The sequence below is a fragment of the Neofelis nebulosa genome, chromosome 16 (genome assembly GCF_028018385.1).
Source record: "Neofelis nebulosa isolate mNeoNeb1 chromosome 16, mNeoNeb1.pri, whole genome shotgun sequence".
In the NCBI taxonomy this organism is placed as follows: domain Eukaryota; kingdom Metazoa; phylum Chordata; class Mammalia; order Carnivora; family Felidae; genus Neofelis; species Neofelis nebulosa.
In genome coordinates this window covers 47,270,412-47,287,132 of record NC_080797.1, presented here as the reverse complement: position 1 = coordinate 47,287,132, position 16,721 = coordinate 47,270,412, and the positions used below count along the sequence as shown (strand labels likewise).

At 47.0% G+C, this 16,721-nt stretch overlaps 1 protein-coding gene across 3 annotated transcripts in view; it reads left to right on the top strand.

The window, feature by feature from the left end:
• The window catches only part of RNF43 (ring finger protein 43), a 70,829-nt gene that overhangs the window by 45,457 nt on the left and 8,651 nt on the right, over window positions 1-16,721 (top strand). For all 3 annotated transcript variants that reach the window (XM_058706007.1, XM_058706006.1, XM_058706008.1), the window contains 3 exons: window positions 9,111-9,233; window positions 16,381-16,455; window positions 16,567-16,698. In XM_058706007.1, coding sequence (XP_058561990.1) covers window positions 9,111-9,233; window positions 16,381-16,455; window positions 16,567-16,698 — 330 coding nt within the window. The remainder of the gene's footprint in view (window positions 1-9,110; window positions 9,234-16,380; window positions 16,456-16,566; window positions 16,699-16,721) is intronic.

The following is a 16,721-nucleotide window of genomic DNA, read 5'->3' as shown; positions in this document are numbered from 1 at the left end:
TTTTGAGTTACAGGACTCCAGAGGCTGGAGTCAGATAGAGCTGGGTTCTAATCTTGTGTGACCTTAACTTCCCTGTGCCTTAAGCCTCTTTCTCTTCTTTAAATGGGAATGATCACACCTACCTCATAGTGAGATAACATCTAGAGGGCCTGGCAGGCAAGAGGTGTTTACTAATGGTTAATTTCCTCCCCCTCCCTCTTCTATAGTCCCTTCAGGATCAGGGAAGTCTGGTGACTCTGACACCAAGTTTTTTCTCCTGCATCACCTCAGAGGCATCCTACAATATAGCACTGCTTGTATATGCTGGTTCCCCCTGCGAGGGCCTGGGGGCAGAGTGCTGGTTAAATATTTGCAAATCTTTCTGTAAAGACAACTCTTGGGGCTCCTGAGTGGCTCAGTCAGTTGAGCATCCGACTCTTGATTTCAGCTCAGGTCAGAATCCCAGGGCTATGGATGGAGCCCCATATTGGGGTCCATGCTGAGCATGGAGGCTGCTTAAGGTTCTCTCTCCCTCTCCATCTGCCCCTCTCACCAGCTCACGTGTGCTCTCCCTCTCTCTCAAATTAAAAAAAAAAAAAGAATAAGGAAAAGAAAAGTTAAAAAAAAGAAGACAACTCTTCTCTGAAGTGACTTCCCCCCTCATTTGACACTCTAATCAGTGAGAGGCACGTTGGAATTATCTGGAGAAAGCTGGACCGTGGGTAGTGGTAGGGGAGCAAGCAAAGCAATAGAGTCCCATGGCTACGATTTGTAGTTCCTGAAGATCTCACATCTTTTGTTCTATTGGAACAGCTGACTTCTGACTCCTTCCACACTAGACAGTCTTCTCTCATCACCAGGGAGACCTTTCTCAAGAGCAAATCTGCAGTCTTTCCTCCTTAGTCTGGTGCTTGCCAACCTTTCTGGCCTCATCTCCTGCCTTCCCCTCCACACCAGACCTAAATGCCTGCAGCCCCTCCTTGCCCCCTGCCTGTGCCTCCATGCCTGGGCACAGGCTGCTTCCTCTGCCAGGAATGTACCTTCCCCCTTCCTGCAGATCCAGTGGGTAAGCACATATCTACTCAGTACCCAAGGACTCACTAAAGTCACTCTGCTCTCCTACATGGGATACTTAGTCCCCTCTCCTTGAGCCCTCCCACAGCATCACAACATCACAATACAATGTGTTTGTACACTTGTCTTCTGAGCTTCGTTAAGGCAAAGAGCCTATCTTATTTGTTGTTGACTCCCCAACTCATTGCACAGTGCATGGCAACAAGGAGGCCCTCCTTGTTGAAGAAATGAGTGGATGCATGGTTGGGCAAATGGTTGAATTTGCATGGTTTGGGATAGTTGAATGTTGAAGAAATGAAGAATGAAGAAATGAATGGATGCATGGTTGGGCAAATGGGCAGATGGACAGACTAATGGAACTTGTTGAGACAGGAGCTACAGCTTCAGTGAAGTGAGAACAACCCCTAATCTTGGCCCTGACCCTTTTCTGAGGGGGGTTGGGATGCACATAGCATTTCTTCCACACTAAACTTTGACGACTACCAGAGTAATTCTCCTTAAATTCTGGGAGCAAGAATGGAACTCCCTCTCATTTCAATTCCCCCTGCCCAAAGATTTGTATTCACAAGGATAGAATTCAAAGCAGGGTGGTGCTTGTTTTTGAGAACCTACTATGTTCAAGGGACTGCAGTGACATGCTGAGAAGAAATAGCATGAAAATGCTTTCAAAAAGTGACTGTGCTTTTATTTATTTGTATATATATATATATATATTTTAATATATGAAATTTACTGTCAAATTGGTTTCCATACAACACCCAGTGCTCCTCCCAAAAGGTGCCCTCCTCAATACCCATCACCCACCCTGCCCTCCCTCCCACCCCCCATCAACCCTCAGTTTGTTCTCAGTTTTTAGTCTCTTATGCTTTGGCTCTCTCCCACTCTAACCTCTTTTTTTTTTTTTTCCTTCCCCTACCCCATGGGTTTCTGTTACGTTTCTCAGGATCCACATAAGAGTGAAACCATATGGTATCTGTCTTTCTCTGTATGGCTTATTTCACTTAGCATCACACTTTCCAGTTCCATCCACGTTGCTACAAAAGGCCATATTTCATTTTTTCTCATTGCCACGTAGTATTCCATTGTGTATATAAACCACAATTTCTTTATCCATTCATCAGTTGATGGACATTTAGGCTCTTTCCATAATTTGGCTATTGTTGACAGTGCTGCTATAAACATTGGGGTACAAGTGCCCCTATGCATCAGTACTCCTGTATCCCTTGGATAAATTCCTAGCAGTGCTATTGCTGGGTCATAGGGTAGGTCTATTTTTAATTTTCTGAGGAACCTCCACACTGCTTTCCAGAGCGGCTGCACCAATTTGCATTCCCACCAACAGTGCAAGAGGGTTCCCGTTTCTCCACATCCTCTCCAGCATCTATAGTCTCCTGATTTCTTCATTTTGGCCACTCTGACTGGCGTGAGGTGATATCTGAGTGTGGTTTTGATTTGTATTTCCCTGATAAGGAGCGACGTTGAACATCTTTTCATGTGCCTGTTGGCCATCCGGATGTCTTCTTTAGAGAAGTGTCTATTCATGTTTTCTGCCCATTTCTTCACTGGGTTATTTGTTTTTCGGGTGTGGAGTTTGATGAGCTCTTTATAGATTTTGGATACTAGCCCTTTGTCCAATGTGTCATTTGCAAATATCTTTTCCCATTCCGTTGGTTGCTTTTTCGTTTTGTTGGTTGTTTCCTTTGCTGTGCAGAAGCTTTTTATCTTCATAAGGTCCCAGTAATTCACTTTTGCTTTTAATTCCCTTGCCTTTGGGGATGTGCCGAGTAAGAGATTGCTACGGCTGAGGTCAGAGAGGTCTTTTCCTGCTTTCTCCTCTAAGGTTTTGATGGTTTCCTGTCTCACATTCAGGTCCCTTATCCATTTTGAGTTTATTTTTGTGAATGGTGTGAGAAAGTGGTCTAGTTTCAACCTTCTGCATGTTGCTGTCCAGTTCTCCCAGCACCATTTGTTAAAGAGACAGTCTTTTTTCCATTGGATGTTCTTTCCTGCTTTGTCAAAGATGAGTTGGCCATACGTTTGTGGGTCTAGTTCTGGGGTCTCTATTCGATTCCATTGGTCTATGTGTCTGTTTTTATGCCAATACCATGCTGTCTTGATGATGACAGCTTTGTAGTAGAGGCTAAAGTCTGGGATTGTGATGCCTCCTGCTTTGGTCTTCTTCAAAATGACTTTGGCTATTCGGGGCCTTTTGTGGTTCCATATGAATTTTAGGATTGCTTGTTCTAGTTTTGAGAAGAATGCTGGTGCAATTTTGATTGGGATTGCATTGAATGTGTAGATAGCTTTGGGTAGTATTGACATTTTGACAATATTTATTCTTCCAATCCATGAGCAGGGAATGTCTTTCCATTTCTTTATATCTTCTTCAATTACCTGCATAAGCTTTCTATAGTTTTCAGCATACAGATCTTTTACATCTTTGGTTAGATTTATTCCTAGGTATTTTATGCTTCTTGGTGCAATTGTGAATGGGATCAGTTTCTTTATTTGTCTTTCTGTTGCTTCATTGTTAGTGTATAAGAATGCAACTGATTTCTGTACATTGATTTTGTATCCTGCAACTTTGCTGAATTCATGTATCAGTTCTAGCAGACTTTTGGTGGAGTCTATCGGATTTTCCATGTATAATATCATGTCATCTGCAAAAAGCAAAAGCTTGACTTCATCTTTGCCAATTTTGATGCCTTTGATTTCCTTTTGTTGTCTGATTGCTGATGCTAGAACTTCCAGCACTATGTTAAACAACAGCGGTGAGAGTGGGCATCCCTGTTGTGTTCCTGATCTCAGGGAAAAAGCTCTCAGTTTTTCCCCGTTGAGGATGATGTTAGCTGTGGGCTTTTCATAAATGGCTTTTATGATCTTTAAGTATGTTCCTTCTATCCCGACTTTCTCCAGGGTTTTTATTAAGAAAGGGTGCTGGATTTTGTCAAAGGCCTTTTCTGCATCGATTGACAGGATCATATGGTTCTTCTCTTTTTTTTTGTTAATGTGATGTATCACGTTGATCGATTTGCGAATGTTGAACCAGCCCTGCATCCCAGGAATGAATCCCACTTGATCATGGTGAAGAATTCTTTTTATATGCTGTTGAATTCGATTTGCTAGTATCTTATTGAGAATTTTTGCATCCATATTCATCAGAGATATTGGCCTGTAGTTCTCTTTTTTTACTGGGTCTCTGTCTGGTTTAGGAATCAAAGTAATACTGGCTTCATAGAATGAGTCTGGAAGTTTTCCTTCCCTTTCTATTTCTTGGAATAGCTTGAGAAGGATAGGTATTATCTCTGCTTTAAACGTCTGGTAGAACTCCCCTGGGAAGCCATCTGGTGCTGGACTCTTATTTGTTGGGAGATTTTTGATAACCGATTCAATTTCTTCGCTGGTTATGGGTCTGTTCAAGCTTTCTGTTTCCTCCTGATTGAGTTTTGGAAGAGTGTGGGTGTTTAGGAATTTGTCCATTTCTTCCAGGTTGTCCAATTTGTTGGCATATAATTTTTCATAGTATTCCCTGATAATTGTTTGTATCTCTGAGGGATTGGTTGTAATAATTCCATTTTCATTCATGATTTTATCTATTTGGGTCATCTCCCTTTTCTTTTTGAAAGCCTGGCTAGAGGTTTGTCAATTTTGTTTATTTTTTCAAAAAACCAACTCTTGGTTTCGTTGATCTGCTCTACAGTTTTTTTAGATTCTATATTGTTTATTTCTGCTCTGATCTTTATTATTTCTCTTCTTCTGCTGGGTTTGGGCTGCCTTTGCTGTTCTGCTTCTATTTCCTTTAGGTGTGCTGTTAGATTTTGTATTTGGGATTTTTCTTGTTTCTTGAGATAGGCCTGGATTGCAATGTATTTTCCTCTCAGGACTGCCTTCGCTGCGTCCCAAAGCGTTTGGATTGTTGTATTTTCATTTTCGTTTGTTTCCATATATTTTTTAATTTCTTCTCTAATTGCCTGGTTGACCCACTCATTCGTTAGTAGGGTGTTCTTTAACCTCCATGCTTTTGGAGGTTTTCCAGACTTTTTCCTGTGGTTGATTTCAAGCTTCATAGCATTGTGGTCTGAAAGTATGCATGGTATAATTTCAATTCTTGTAAACTTATGAAGGGCTGTTTTGTGACCCAGTATATGATCTATCTTGGAGAATGTTCCATGTGCACTCGAGAAGAAAGTATATTCTGTTGCTTCGGGATGCAGAGTTCTAAATATATCTGTCAAGTCCATCTGATCCAATGTATCATTCAGGGCCCTTGTTTCTTTATTGACTGTGTGTCTAGATGATCTATCCATTTCTGTAAGTGGGGTGTTAAAGTCCCCTGCAATGACCACATTCTTATCAATAAGGTTGCTTATGTTTATGAGTAATTGTTTTATATATCTGGGGGCTCCGGTATTCGGTGCATAGACATTTATAATTGTTAGCTCTTCCTGATGGATAGACCCTGTAATTATTATATAATGCCCTTCTTCATCTCTTGTTACAGCCTTTAATTTAAAGTCTAGTTTGTCTGATATAAGTATGGCTACTCCAGCTTTCTTTTGGCTTCCAGTAGCATGATAAATAGTTCTCCATCCCCTCACTCTCAATCTAAAGGTGTCCTCAGATCTAAAATGAGTCTCTTGTAGACAGCAAATAGATGGGTCTTGTTTTTTTATCCATTCTGATACCCTGTGTCTTTTGGTTGGCGCATTTAATCCATTTACATTCAGTGTTATTCTAGAAAGATACGGGTTTAGAGTCATTGTGATGTCTGTATGTTTTATGCTTGTAGTGATGTCTCTGGTACTTTGTCTCACAGGATCCCCCTTAGGATCTCTTGTAGGGCTGGTTTCGTGGTGACAAATTCCTTCAGTTTTTGTTTGTTTGGGAAGACCTTTATCTCTCCTTCTATTCTAAATGACAGACTTGCTGGATAAAGGATTCTCGGCTGCATATTTTTTCTGTTTAGCACACTGAAGATATCGTGCCAAGCCTTTCTGGCCTGCCAAGTTTCAAAGGAGAGATCAGTCACGAGTCTTATAGGTCTCCCTTTATATGTGAGGGCACGTTTATCCCTTGCTGCTTTCAGAATTTTCTCTTTATCCTTGTATTTTGCCAGTTTGACTATGATATGTCGTGCAGAAGATCGATTCAAGTTACGTCTGAAGGGAGTTCTCTGTGCCTCTTGGATTTCAATGCCTTTTTCCTTCCCCAGTTCAGGGAAGTTCTCAGCTATAATTTCTTCAAGTACCCCTTCAGCACCTTTCCCTCTCTCTTCCTCCTCTGGGATACCAATTATGCGTATATTATTTCTTTTTAGTGTATCACTTAGTTCTCTAATTTTCCCCTCATACTCCTGGATTTTTTTTTATCTCTCTTTCTTTCAGCTTCCTCTTTCTCCATAACTTTATCTTCTAGTTCACCTATTCTCTCCTCTGCCTCTTCAATCCGAGCCGTCGTGGTTTCCATTTTGTTTTGCATTTCGTTTAAAGCGTTTTTCAGCTCCTCGTGACTGTTCCTTAGTCCCTTGATCTCTGTGGCAAGAGATTCTCTGCTGTCCTCTATACTGTTTTCAAGCCCAGCGATTAATTTTATGACTATTATTCTAAATTCACTTTCTGTTATATTATTTAAATCCTTTTTGATCAGTTCATTAGCTGTTGTTATTTCTTGGAGATTCTTCTGAGGGGAATTCTTCCATTTGGTCATTTTGGATAGTCCCTGGAGTGGTGCGGACCTGCAGGGCACTTCCCCCGGGCTGTGGTGTATAACTGGAGTTGGTGGGCGGGGCCGCAGTCCGACCTGATGTCTGCCTCCAGCCCACCGCTGGGGCCACAGTCAGACTGGTGTGTGCCTTCTCTTCCCCTCTCCTAGGGGCGGGATTCACTGTGGGGTGGCGTGGCCCGTCTGGGCTACCTGCACACTGCCAGGCTTGTGGTGCTGGGGATCTGGTATATTAGCTGGGGTGGGTAGGCAAGGTGCACGGGGGCAGGAGGGGCAGGCTTAGCTCGCTTCTCCTTAGGTGATCCACTTCAGGAGGGGCCCTGTGGCAGCGGGAGGGAGTCAGATCCGCTGCCGGAGGTTTGGCTCCGCAGAAGCACAGAGTTGGGTGTTTGCGTGGAGCGAGCAAGTTCCCTGGCAGGAACTGGTTCTCTTTGGGGTTTTGGCTGGGGGATGGGCGGGGGAGATGGCGCTGGCGAGTGCCTTTGTTCCCTGCCAAGCTGAGCTCTGCCGTCCGGGGGCTCAGCAGCTCTCCCTCCCTTTGTCCTCCAGCCTTCCCGCTTTCTGAGCAGAGCTGTTAACTTATGACCTCCCAGACGCTAAGTCGAGCTTGCTGTTGGAACACAGTCCGTCCGGCCCCTCCGCTTTTGCCAGCCCGACTCGGGGGCTCTGCTTGGCCGGCGAGCCGCCCCTCCGCCCCGGCTCCCTCCCGCCAGTCCGTGGAGCGCGCACCGCCTCGCCGCCCTTCCTACCCTCTTCCTTGGGCCTCTCGTCTGCGCTTGGCTCTGGAGACTCCGTTCTGCTAATCCTCTGGCGGTTTTCTCTTATTTGTATATTTTTAAAGATTTTATTTTTAAGTAATCCCACACCCAATGTGGGCCTCGAACTCACAACCCCGAGATCAAGAGTCACACACTCTCCACCAAATGAGGCACCCCCAAAAAGTGACTGTGCTTTTTAAATCCATCATCAGCACCAACATCTTCATGAGTTCAAAATGCTCTCTGGTTCGTCTGATGGTTCTTTCTGGAAGCCCTTTAGACTTCAGCGGCAGTGGAGAAGAAGTATGGGCACCTCCCTCATACAAAATCCCCTTGTTTGCAGGATACACTGGGTTTCCACCACATAGGAACCTCCAGCCCATAGGATTATCTAGGGCCAGATAAATATTTTTTTTCTCATAGCACTATGGGAAGATTAGTTTCAAGTGGGTATTCGAATCATTTTGAGTGACAAGCGAGTATACAGAAGGACACTCTTGTCCTCTGATAGGGTATTCTCTGGTCTGTTAGCACATTTTGGGCCCACTTCCCCCTGAGCCATTGCCCTGCACCAGCTAGGCTAAGGGCACAGGGTCTTGGACTGACCCTGCCACACCCTCAGAACATGTGCTGGCTCACCTCCACTGCATCATTCCTGGGGAAAGGATGAGCTCCTAGGAAGTGTGATGTTCAAGGCTCTTAGCCAAGGCTTATCCCCAGATAGTGTCTTCTCCCTGCTTCATCTCAGGATGGGCCCAGGGCAGGGGCAAAGGGAGATATTGAGAAGATCAGGGAAACACAGAGTGAGTAGACCCAAGCCGCAGGAAAGATGGGGATGTCAGCGGGCATCCCAAGGAGGCAGGAGGCACCCGGCAGCACCCAGCACTGCCCTGGGAGAGCATGGAGGGAAGGCAAGATTCTGAAGGCACTGATATGGGCTCTTAGCCTGGGGTTTTAGAGCAGGTGAAAGAAGTAGGAGGTGAGAGAGTCTGTGGCAGTTTGAGGGTTGTTGGGGCAGATTTGCAGCAGGCTCTTCACTGAGGTTCCCCCTTTTGGACACCCCTCGTGCCTACCTGCACCCCACCTCCATGTATCCTTGGCCCTGGTGGCCCTGAAATGACAACTGATGCTTACTAGCTTCCTCTGAGGCAATTTAGTAAGAAGGCCCATTAAGGAGGACACTTGGGTTGAGCGCTGGGAGTTATATGTAGGGGATGAATCACTGGATTCTACTCCTGAAATCATTATTGCACTATCTGCTAACTAACTTGGATGCAAATTAAAATGAAAGAATTAAAGAAAGAAGGAAAGAAAGAAAGAAAGAAAGAAAGAAAGGAGAAAAGAAAAAGGAAAGAAAGAAAGAAAAAGAAAAAGAGAGAAAGAAAGAAAGAAAGAAAGAAAGAAAGAAAGAAAGAAAGAAAGAGAGAGAAAGAAAGAAAAAATAAGAAGGCTGATTGTTTCATAGCACTAGGAGACCTGCTTGGTCCCTGCCTGGAACAGTGGGGAAGTACTTGGCTCCCACAGCTTATTCCTGCTCCCTAGAGCCTCCCTAACCTCTCTCTCTCCTTCTCTCTGCAGTCCCACCCCCTGTACCTGTGCAATGCCAGCGATGACGACAATCTGGAGCCTGGATTCATCAGCATTGTCAAGCTGGAGAGTCCCCAACGGGCCCCCCGCCCCTGCCTGTCACTGGCCAGCAAGGTAGGTTCACAATTGACCTCCACACACTCTGAACTTCACCCAGCTCCAGGCTGTGAGAGGGCTCTTTGTTCTCTGTCCCCTTCTCACCTAGGAGAGATGTGTCCAATTTGCTCTGGTTTTCCTCATTCATGACTGGTTTGAGAGGGGTGGAAATTCAGGCCTCCATCCTTTCCCCACCAACCATCATCTACCAGCAGAACTTCTGACTGTCATCTAAGGCAGGTGCCCCACCGCATATCCTCCCCCATCACCTGGAAATTCTTAAACCCCTTCCCCTAACCAGCATCAGGGCAAAGAGGCAGTCAGTTGAAGGGCTTTTCCATCTTTCAGAAACATTGACTGAGCATATGCAAGAATAGCAGAAACAGAAGCCATGTTTCCTTAAAAAGTTCACATTCTTGGGGCGCCTGGGCAGCTCAGTAGGTTAAACACCAGATTCTTGATTTTGGCTCAGATCATGATCTCAGGGTTCATGAGATTGAGCCCCATGTTGGACTCTGCACCGAGAGTAAGGAGCCTGCTTGGGATTCTCTCTCTCCCACTATTTCTGCCCCTCCCTTGCTCACGAGCGCACACATGCTCTCTCTCCTTCTCTCTCTCTCAAATCAAATAAATAAACATAAAAAAAAGTTCACATTCTTCCTCTAAGATTGCAAACCGGTGGCTCCACATTTCCAGAGGGCATCATTGGCTGGAGCTGGTGGCAGTTGCCAGGTTTCCACCATCGTGGACTGTCTGGTTTGCCATGCTCCTCACTGGCCTGCTACCTCTAAGGTCCTGTGAACATTTTTATTTGTTCTGCTCTAATGTTAGTTACTGTTTTCTGTGTGCTGACCATGTGCCACATGGGACAGATTCTTTATACATTATCCCCTTTATTTTGCATGACAATCAGGAAAGCTAGACATTTTATTCTCTATTTGACATGTGAAGCAAGTGAGGGTCAGAAAACTTAAGTAACTGGGGCACATGGCTGGCTCAGTTAGAGGAGCATGTGACTTTTTTTTAAATGTTTTTTAAAATTTATTTTTAAGAGAGAGAGAGAGAAACAGTGCAAGCCAGGGAGGGGCAGAGAGAGAGGGAGACAGAATCCGAGGTAGGCTCCAGGCTCCGAGCTGTCAGCACAGAGCCTGATGCAGGGCTCAAACTCACAAACTCTGAGATCATGACCTGAGCTGAAGTCAGACTTAACCAACTTAACCGACTGAGCCACCCAGGTGTCCCAGAGAAGCATGTGACTCTTGATCTCAGGGTTGTGATTTTGAGTCCCACATTGGGTGTAGACATTACTAAAAAGTAAATAAATAAACTAAAAAAGAAAAAGAAAAAAAACCTTAACTTGCCAGGGTGATCCAGCTGGGAAGGGGTGGAGCTGTGATTTGAACTGAGCCTTGTCTAGTTCTCAAACCTGGGCTTTTAATCTCTCTGCTCTGTTGCCTCCCATTTTGGCTAGGAACACTGAAAGCATGTGAAAAGATCCTCCTGGTGGCATAAGCCAGAGCATAGTTAGATTCTGTGTGGCACAGTCAGGTGGATTTGGTGGAAAGGGTCCAGCTCCCCGGTGTGGGGAAAGAGGACGGTGACAGTCCCAACCAGTGTGCCCGCTCATTGTACTCGGGCCCAGACTCTCCCTGGTTTCCAGATCCTACTGAGGGCTATTTCCTGAGCCATGAGTCTCAAGGAAACAGCCTGAGCTCTTACCTGGTCCCATGGAGGGGGAAAGATGTGGGTGGGGTTCTGATTGTGGCACCCACAGGTGGGTGGAGATATTCTCCCAGCCCAGGCCACGCTGATGCAGAAGAGGGCTACGGAGGATGTGGGCGGTCGGGGCCAGCACACGTGGAGGATCTGGAGAGTGTTGTCTCTGTGTAAGACTGGGCACGTCCTTGATGGCAGCAGAATTTTGTTAGGTTGAAGGTACCCTGCTTTGGGCTATTTCACTTCCCTTGCTTTACAGAACGTGGGCAAATGTCATTCATTTGCTCATTTGGTAGATGAGTGCCTAGTGTTACGTGGTATGAATGTGAGTGTGGAGTGTGTGTGAGTGGGTGTGAGTGTGTGTATGTGTGTGTGTGAGTGAGTGTGAGTGTGCGAGATACAGAGGTGGGAGAGGAGAGAAAGATGGGAGAGGAAGGGCTCAGAGATGCTCTGCTGTTCTTCTAAAACAGTGTATGCATTTCACGCACATGTGAACACTGGGCAATGTGGCAGGACATTGTCCACGTAGGAGGTTTTCGTCTCGCCCCCTGGAGGATCACAGTGCTGTGGGAGGAATAAGTCCTGTGCACAGACACTAGGAAACAAGGAACGTGTGGTCGGTGCTCTTTTTAACCTTATTGGGCCACCACCATAAAATGGGACTTTTATTTTCTACCCCAGTGGTCGTTGTGAGGATGAAAATGATGACTGTCAGCTACCAAATAGTGCCTGAGCTAAAATGCACAAAGGAACAAAAAGCCATTAGGGGTTTACAAGAGGCACTTTGGCTGCTGCCCTAGGACCTGTTTTTCTTCCACAGCCTTTGTGGTCACTGCTCATGCTTCCTCCTCCTTCACTAGCTGCTCAGCTTCTCCATACCTGGCTTCTCCCCCACCTCGGTGGGACAGGATGGCTCTAGCCCCACATTCTCCAACTGGTCAGGTCAAGACTTCCCTTGGGTTTCATCCTTTGACCTGACCAAGCAGCTCCTACCTGAGACCTGCTGGCTCAAAGGAGGTCTGTGAGGGTAGTAATGGAGGTCTTTGAGCTACTTCCAATGTTTCATAAGTCCCACAAGCTTAACTAAAATATTTGTATGTTGCTTTTGGTTACAAGTTATCTCATAGGACTTGGGGCGCCTGGGTGGCTCAGTCGGTTAAGCGTCCGACTTCAGCTCAGGTCACGATCTCACGGTCCGTGAGTTCGAGCCCCGCGTCGGGCTCTGGGCTGATGGCCCGGAGCCTGGAGCCTGCTTCCGGTTCTGTGTCTCCCTCTCTCTCTGCCCCTCCCCCGTTCATGCTCTGTCTCTCTCTGTCTCAAAAATAAACGTTAAAAAAAAAAAATTAAAAAAAAAAAAAAAACAACAAGTTATCTCATAGGAAAATGAATTGTACATAATGAATTCCGTTAGTTTGGTAAAATGTTAAAAAAACATATGGTTCCCAGAAGCCAGAGGGGAAAGGTGGGTTTTAGTGATAAAAGTTTGAAAAATTCTAACCTCAATCAGCTCTGGAATATCCATCAGTAGTAGTGATGTCATCACCATCAACAGAGCTGGGGCTCTTGAGACCCAGACAGCCCTGGGTCTGAAGCCTGCCATCTCCACTGCTCCTCAGTGTGACCTAGACATTTTAGCTCACCTCTCTGGGCCCCTGTTTCCTCATCTGTAAAAGGGGAATAATAATGGGACTTATATCATAAAGCAGTTATGAGGATTTAATGAGACAGTACAGATGGAAGCTCTTATGGAAGCTCCATAGGACAGTACAGATGGAAGCTCCCATGCTAAGCACATAGTAATCACTGAATAAATGATTACAATTACCACTGTTGTCATCACTGGCATCATCATCCTATGCTTTTAACAAGATTGGGGTTTTTCTTTCATTCTTGCCTCTCTTGATCTTCTCTGAAACCTCACCATAATTTTTCTGGACTCATCCATTCTTGTCACCACCACCGACTCCCTCCCCCTATCCAGTCATCCAACTTGGTTTCTGTTTCTCTATTAGCAACTCCACAGCCATCCTCGTGATTACCCAGACCCTTATCACCTCATGCCTGGACTAGATCAGTGGTCTGATCAGCCGTGTGACCCTGGGGAAGTTGTTCAGTCTCTCTGAGCCTCAGTTTCCTCAACTCAAAACTGGATAATTGTCTTATAGAGTTTTTGTGAAGAGTGAATGAAATCACATACCCAAAGCATATAGTAACAGCTGATATAACAATAACTAATACTTAGGGGACACTTACTATGTGCTGGGTACTAGCATAAAGCTTTGCATGGATTAACTTATACAGCCCACAAAACAACCCTGTGAAGTAGGGCCTATTATAATCCCCAGTTTCAGAAAGGAAAACGGAGGCACACAGCAGTTAAGTACCATACCCAAAGTCTAACAGCTAATAGTTGGTGGCATATTCAGGACTCAAACCTGAGCAGTCTGGGCAGAGTGGGTCTCGGTAAAGGTTAGTATCCCTTCTACTTCCTCCTACGCTTGCTTTCAAGCCCAGATGAATTCCACCTCTTCTAGTGAATCTTTCCTGACTGGCTCAGCCCAGCTAGCCTATTATGGAGGGATGCCTCTTTTCTGGCACACTGCCAGGGTCTCTGTCCATGCCAGGTTTCAGGGAGGTGCTTTGTGGGGAGGGGGAAACCGAGGCTCTTTCTTAACTCCACCCCCATCCTCACACTCAGCTGAGTCTTATCTGTTTTGTGTATTGAAGATTTGCGTCAGATTTTGTGTGTGTGTGTGTGTGTGTGTGTGTGTGTGTGGTGGGGGATGGGCTTTCTGCAGTGAAAAAAGGTTTGAAAACTACTGGTCTATTTCATTCATTTGTACTCTGGAATGTTATCAGCATTATATTATGGATATGTCTTTGGATATATTATGGATATGTACATATGGATATGTACAACTAGATAATGAGCTGTTCTAGAGGGCTTGGCCTTCCCTGGCTTGGTGCCCTGGCCACAGTAGGTACTTAGCCAATCTTTGATGAGGAGATTACAGAGACTGTCACTGTGTCTGGAGAGGAAAACCTACAGCCCAGAGAGGTACAGAGGGTAGTGTACGAGTCCTAGAGTGTACTAGTCCTGGTTGCTAGAGGCCGTGGGCAGCTTTGCTTGCTGCCCCTAGAGAGATGGCTGACTCTTTGCAGCCCCAAAAGAGATCTCTGGGTAATTTTTCTAAAGCTGAGTCTTCCCATGCAGAGGGCCTTCCTATTGTCTCTGCCTTCCAGATTCCGGTCTCCCAAGAAGTGCTTTCTTTTCTCCCTCTCTCCCACTTTCTTGGGGGCAGGTGGACCAGAGGGAAGCATGGATAGCCCCAGTGTGGGCTGCCATCTGGCCCCAAATCGTGCTTTTTGGTTCCTAGAACTCTGAACACAGGTACCCACTGCCTGAAAGTCCTGTTTGTTTCCCCTGTTGGCCAGTACTCTCTCTTTGATCCCTTTTTACAACTTTGTAATTATGGGCTGTAATGGGCTGGGGTGTTTGAACATCAGGGTAATTACTTTCCACTGTTCCTACTCCAGTCCTTCAAAGAGAGAGGGGTTGGTAAGTAAGAAAATCTCTGGAGAAGGAAGTCTGTGCCCTTCTCTCATGCTCTTTCAGGCCAGGCTGGGTCTAGGGTCTCAATCTGGGCGTGAGACACATGAGGCCCTGTCAGCATGTTGGATCCAGGAGTCTCAATTCATTGACTACTGAGGTGACCTCCCCATGCCTTGGCCAAGTTCTAGACTATGACATTAGCAGTGGGAGCCCCTCTCCTTTTCCTCTGGTGTGGCTCCCATACCCTGGCTTGGAGGGTTCAGAAGTTTCTCTTTGCCTGGGGTCACCTAGTTGGGCTGGACTTCTTGGGAGTAAATGAGCAGGAGGACAATGAAGCCTGTGACCTCTCAATTTCTTCAGCAATACCATTCTGGAGTCCTGTGAATTTCCAGTCAATTAGGCTGGCGAGCCTGGGCCTGGGCTGGGCCTGGGTGCTGGTAGAGGGCCCAGCCCAGCTCCTCAGCAGCTCAAGGAGGGAGGGAGAGAGGGAGGAAGGGGGAAAGTTACTCTTCTGACCAAAACAGGGCCCCACTCGAGTGTCTCCACCACCTTCTTCCTGGGCTCCCCTGCCTGTGGGCTGCCAGTTCTGAGGGGGCCCTCTGGCCCCTGCTGCCTCCTGGGGAGTAGGGAGCAGGGAGCTGGAGCAAGCTGCTCCCCTGGCCTGCCTGGCAGGAGACCTGCCCGGACAGGCTCTCTCCGGGAAGGAAAGCAGAGATCAAAGCCCTAAGAGTGTGAGTAAGCCCCAGCCCTGGCTCCCCTTCCTGCCACCACTACTGGCAGAGGGATTAACTCCTTCAGTGCCTGCAGGAAGGCTGCAAAGACTCAGCAGGGCCCTGGGGGCACGAGGTCCCAGCCTGATACCAAGGCAAGATGAGCCTGTGCTGTGGGGAGAAAGGCTGGAGAGTGGCTGTGCTGGGCAGGGAGGCTGTCACAAAGGCAAGGCAGGATCTGTCTGTGGCTCCTTTGCCCTTGCACCTCCACCCCACTCCTGGCTCTTATCTCAGTTCTCTTACCCCACACCCAGCTTCTAGATTCCTGCTTTTTTTTCTCTCTCTTTCTTTTTGGCTCTGCTCTGCTCTGCCTGGTTGGCTAGACCCTGCTCTTGGAGCCCTGGCAAGCGTGCATGTGCATACCTGCACAGTTGTGTCCTTGTGGTAATAGCCCCCCAGTCCCTCCCCACCCAGCCTCCAGTGCCACCTTCAGGGAAGGGATGAGGGATAAAGCACTGGACAGAGACTCCATTAAGTCCTTGAATTGTAGCCAGGAAAAGTGTGGCAGGGAGAAAGAGATCAAGAGATGGGCTGAGCCTGGGCTCTGCCATAGAGACCTTGGGTGACGGCAGGGTCCCAGGCCCTTGAAACTCTGCCTGAGCTGAGGGGATGCCCTGTAGGCTCCTCTTGTCAGGCAGGGCTGGATCTTGGAAAGCCCAGTTCTATTCTGAAGGAGTTCTCCACCTGTCTTTTCTCCCTCCCTTTCCAGGGACTGGTCACCCTCCCCCCACTCCCTGGGGTGGGGGTTTGTGGTGGTTCTGGCCACTCCCTTCTGTTCTCACACTTCTTAGTGAAGGCAGACTTGTGGTACTTTGAGGGCCAGGCAATGTCTTATTTGTCCTTAGCTCTAGAGCCAGGTCCACTACCTGACTCCTACTAAACCCTTGTTACGGGTTTATTCCATGACAGAATGAAGGATTGAATGTTGTCCTTGAAGGCAGTGGGACCTGGGTGAGCTGAGGGCAGGGCACGGATCGCACATGTTATATTTGAGTGTGCAAAGATGCAGTGTGTGCAATGTCCCAGGAAGGGACAGGCGTGTGAGGGGTGAGGCCGGGGCATGGATGGACAGATGGGCCGTGTCCTTCTCTGACCTCAGCTGGACCTCTGCTGTGTGTCCCTGCAGGCCCGGATGGCAGGGGAGCGAGGAGCTAGTGCGGTCCTCTTTGACATCACTGAGGATCGAGCTGCTGCTGAGCAGGTACCCAGGGACATTGGGGTGTCTGAGGGAGCTGGATGGAGGGAGATAAAGTCACCTGGGAAAAGACAAGTCAGGACATAACAGCCCTCGTGGGCACTTTCCCTCCCACAGCTACAGCAACCCCTGGGGCTGACTTGGCCAGTGGTGTTAATCTGGGGTAAAGATGCCGAGAAGCTGATGGAGTTTGTGTACAAGAACCGAAAGGCTCATGTTAGGATTGAGCTGAAGGAGCCCCCAACCTGGGTAAGCACGCCAGATCTCCAGGC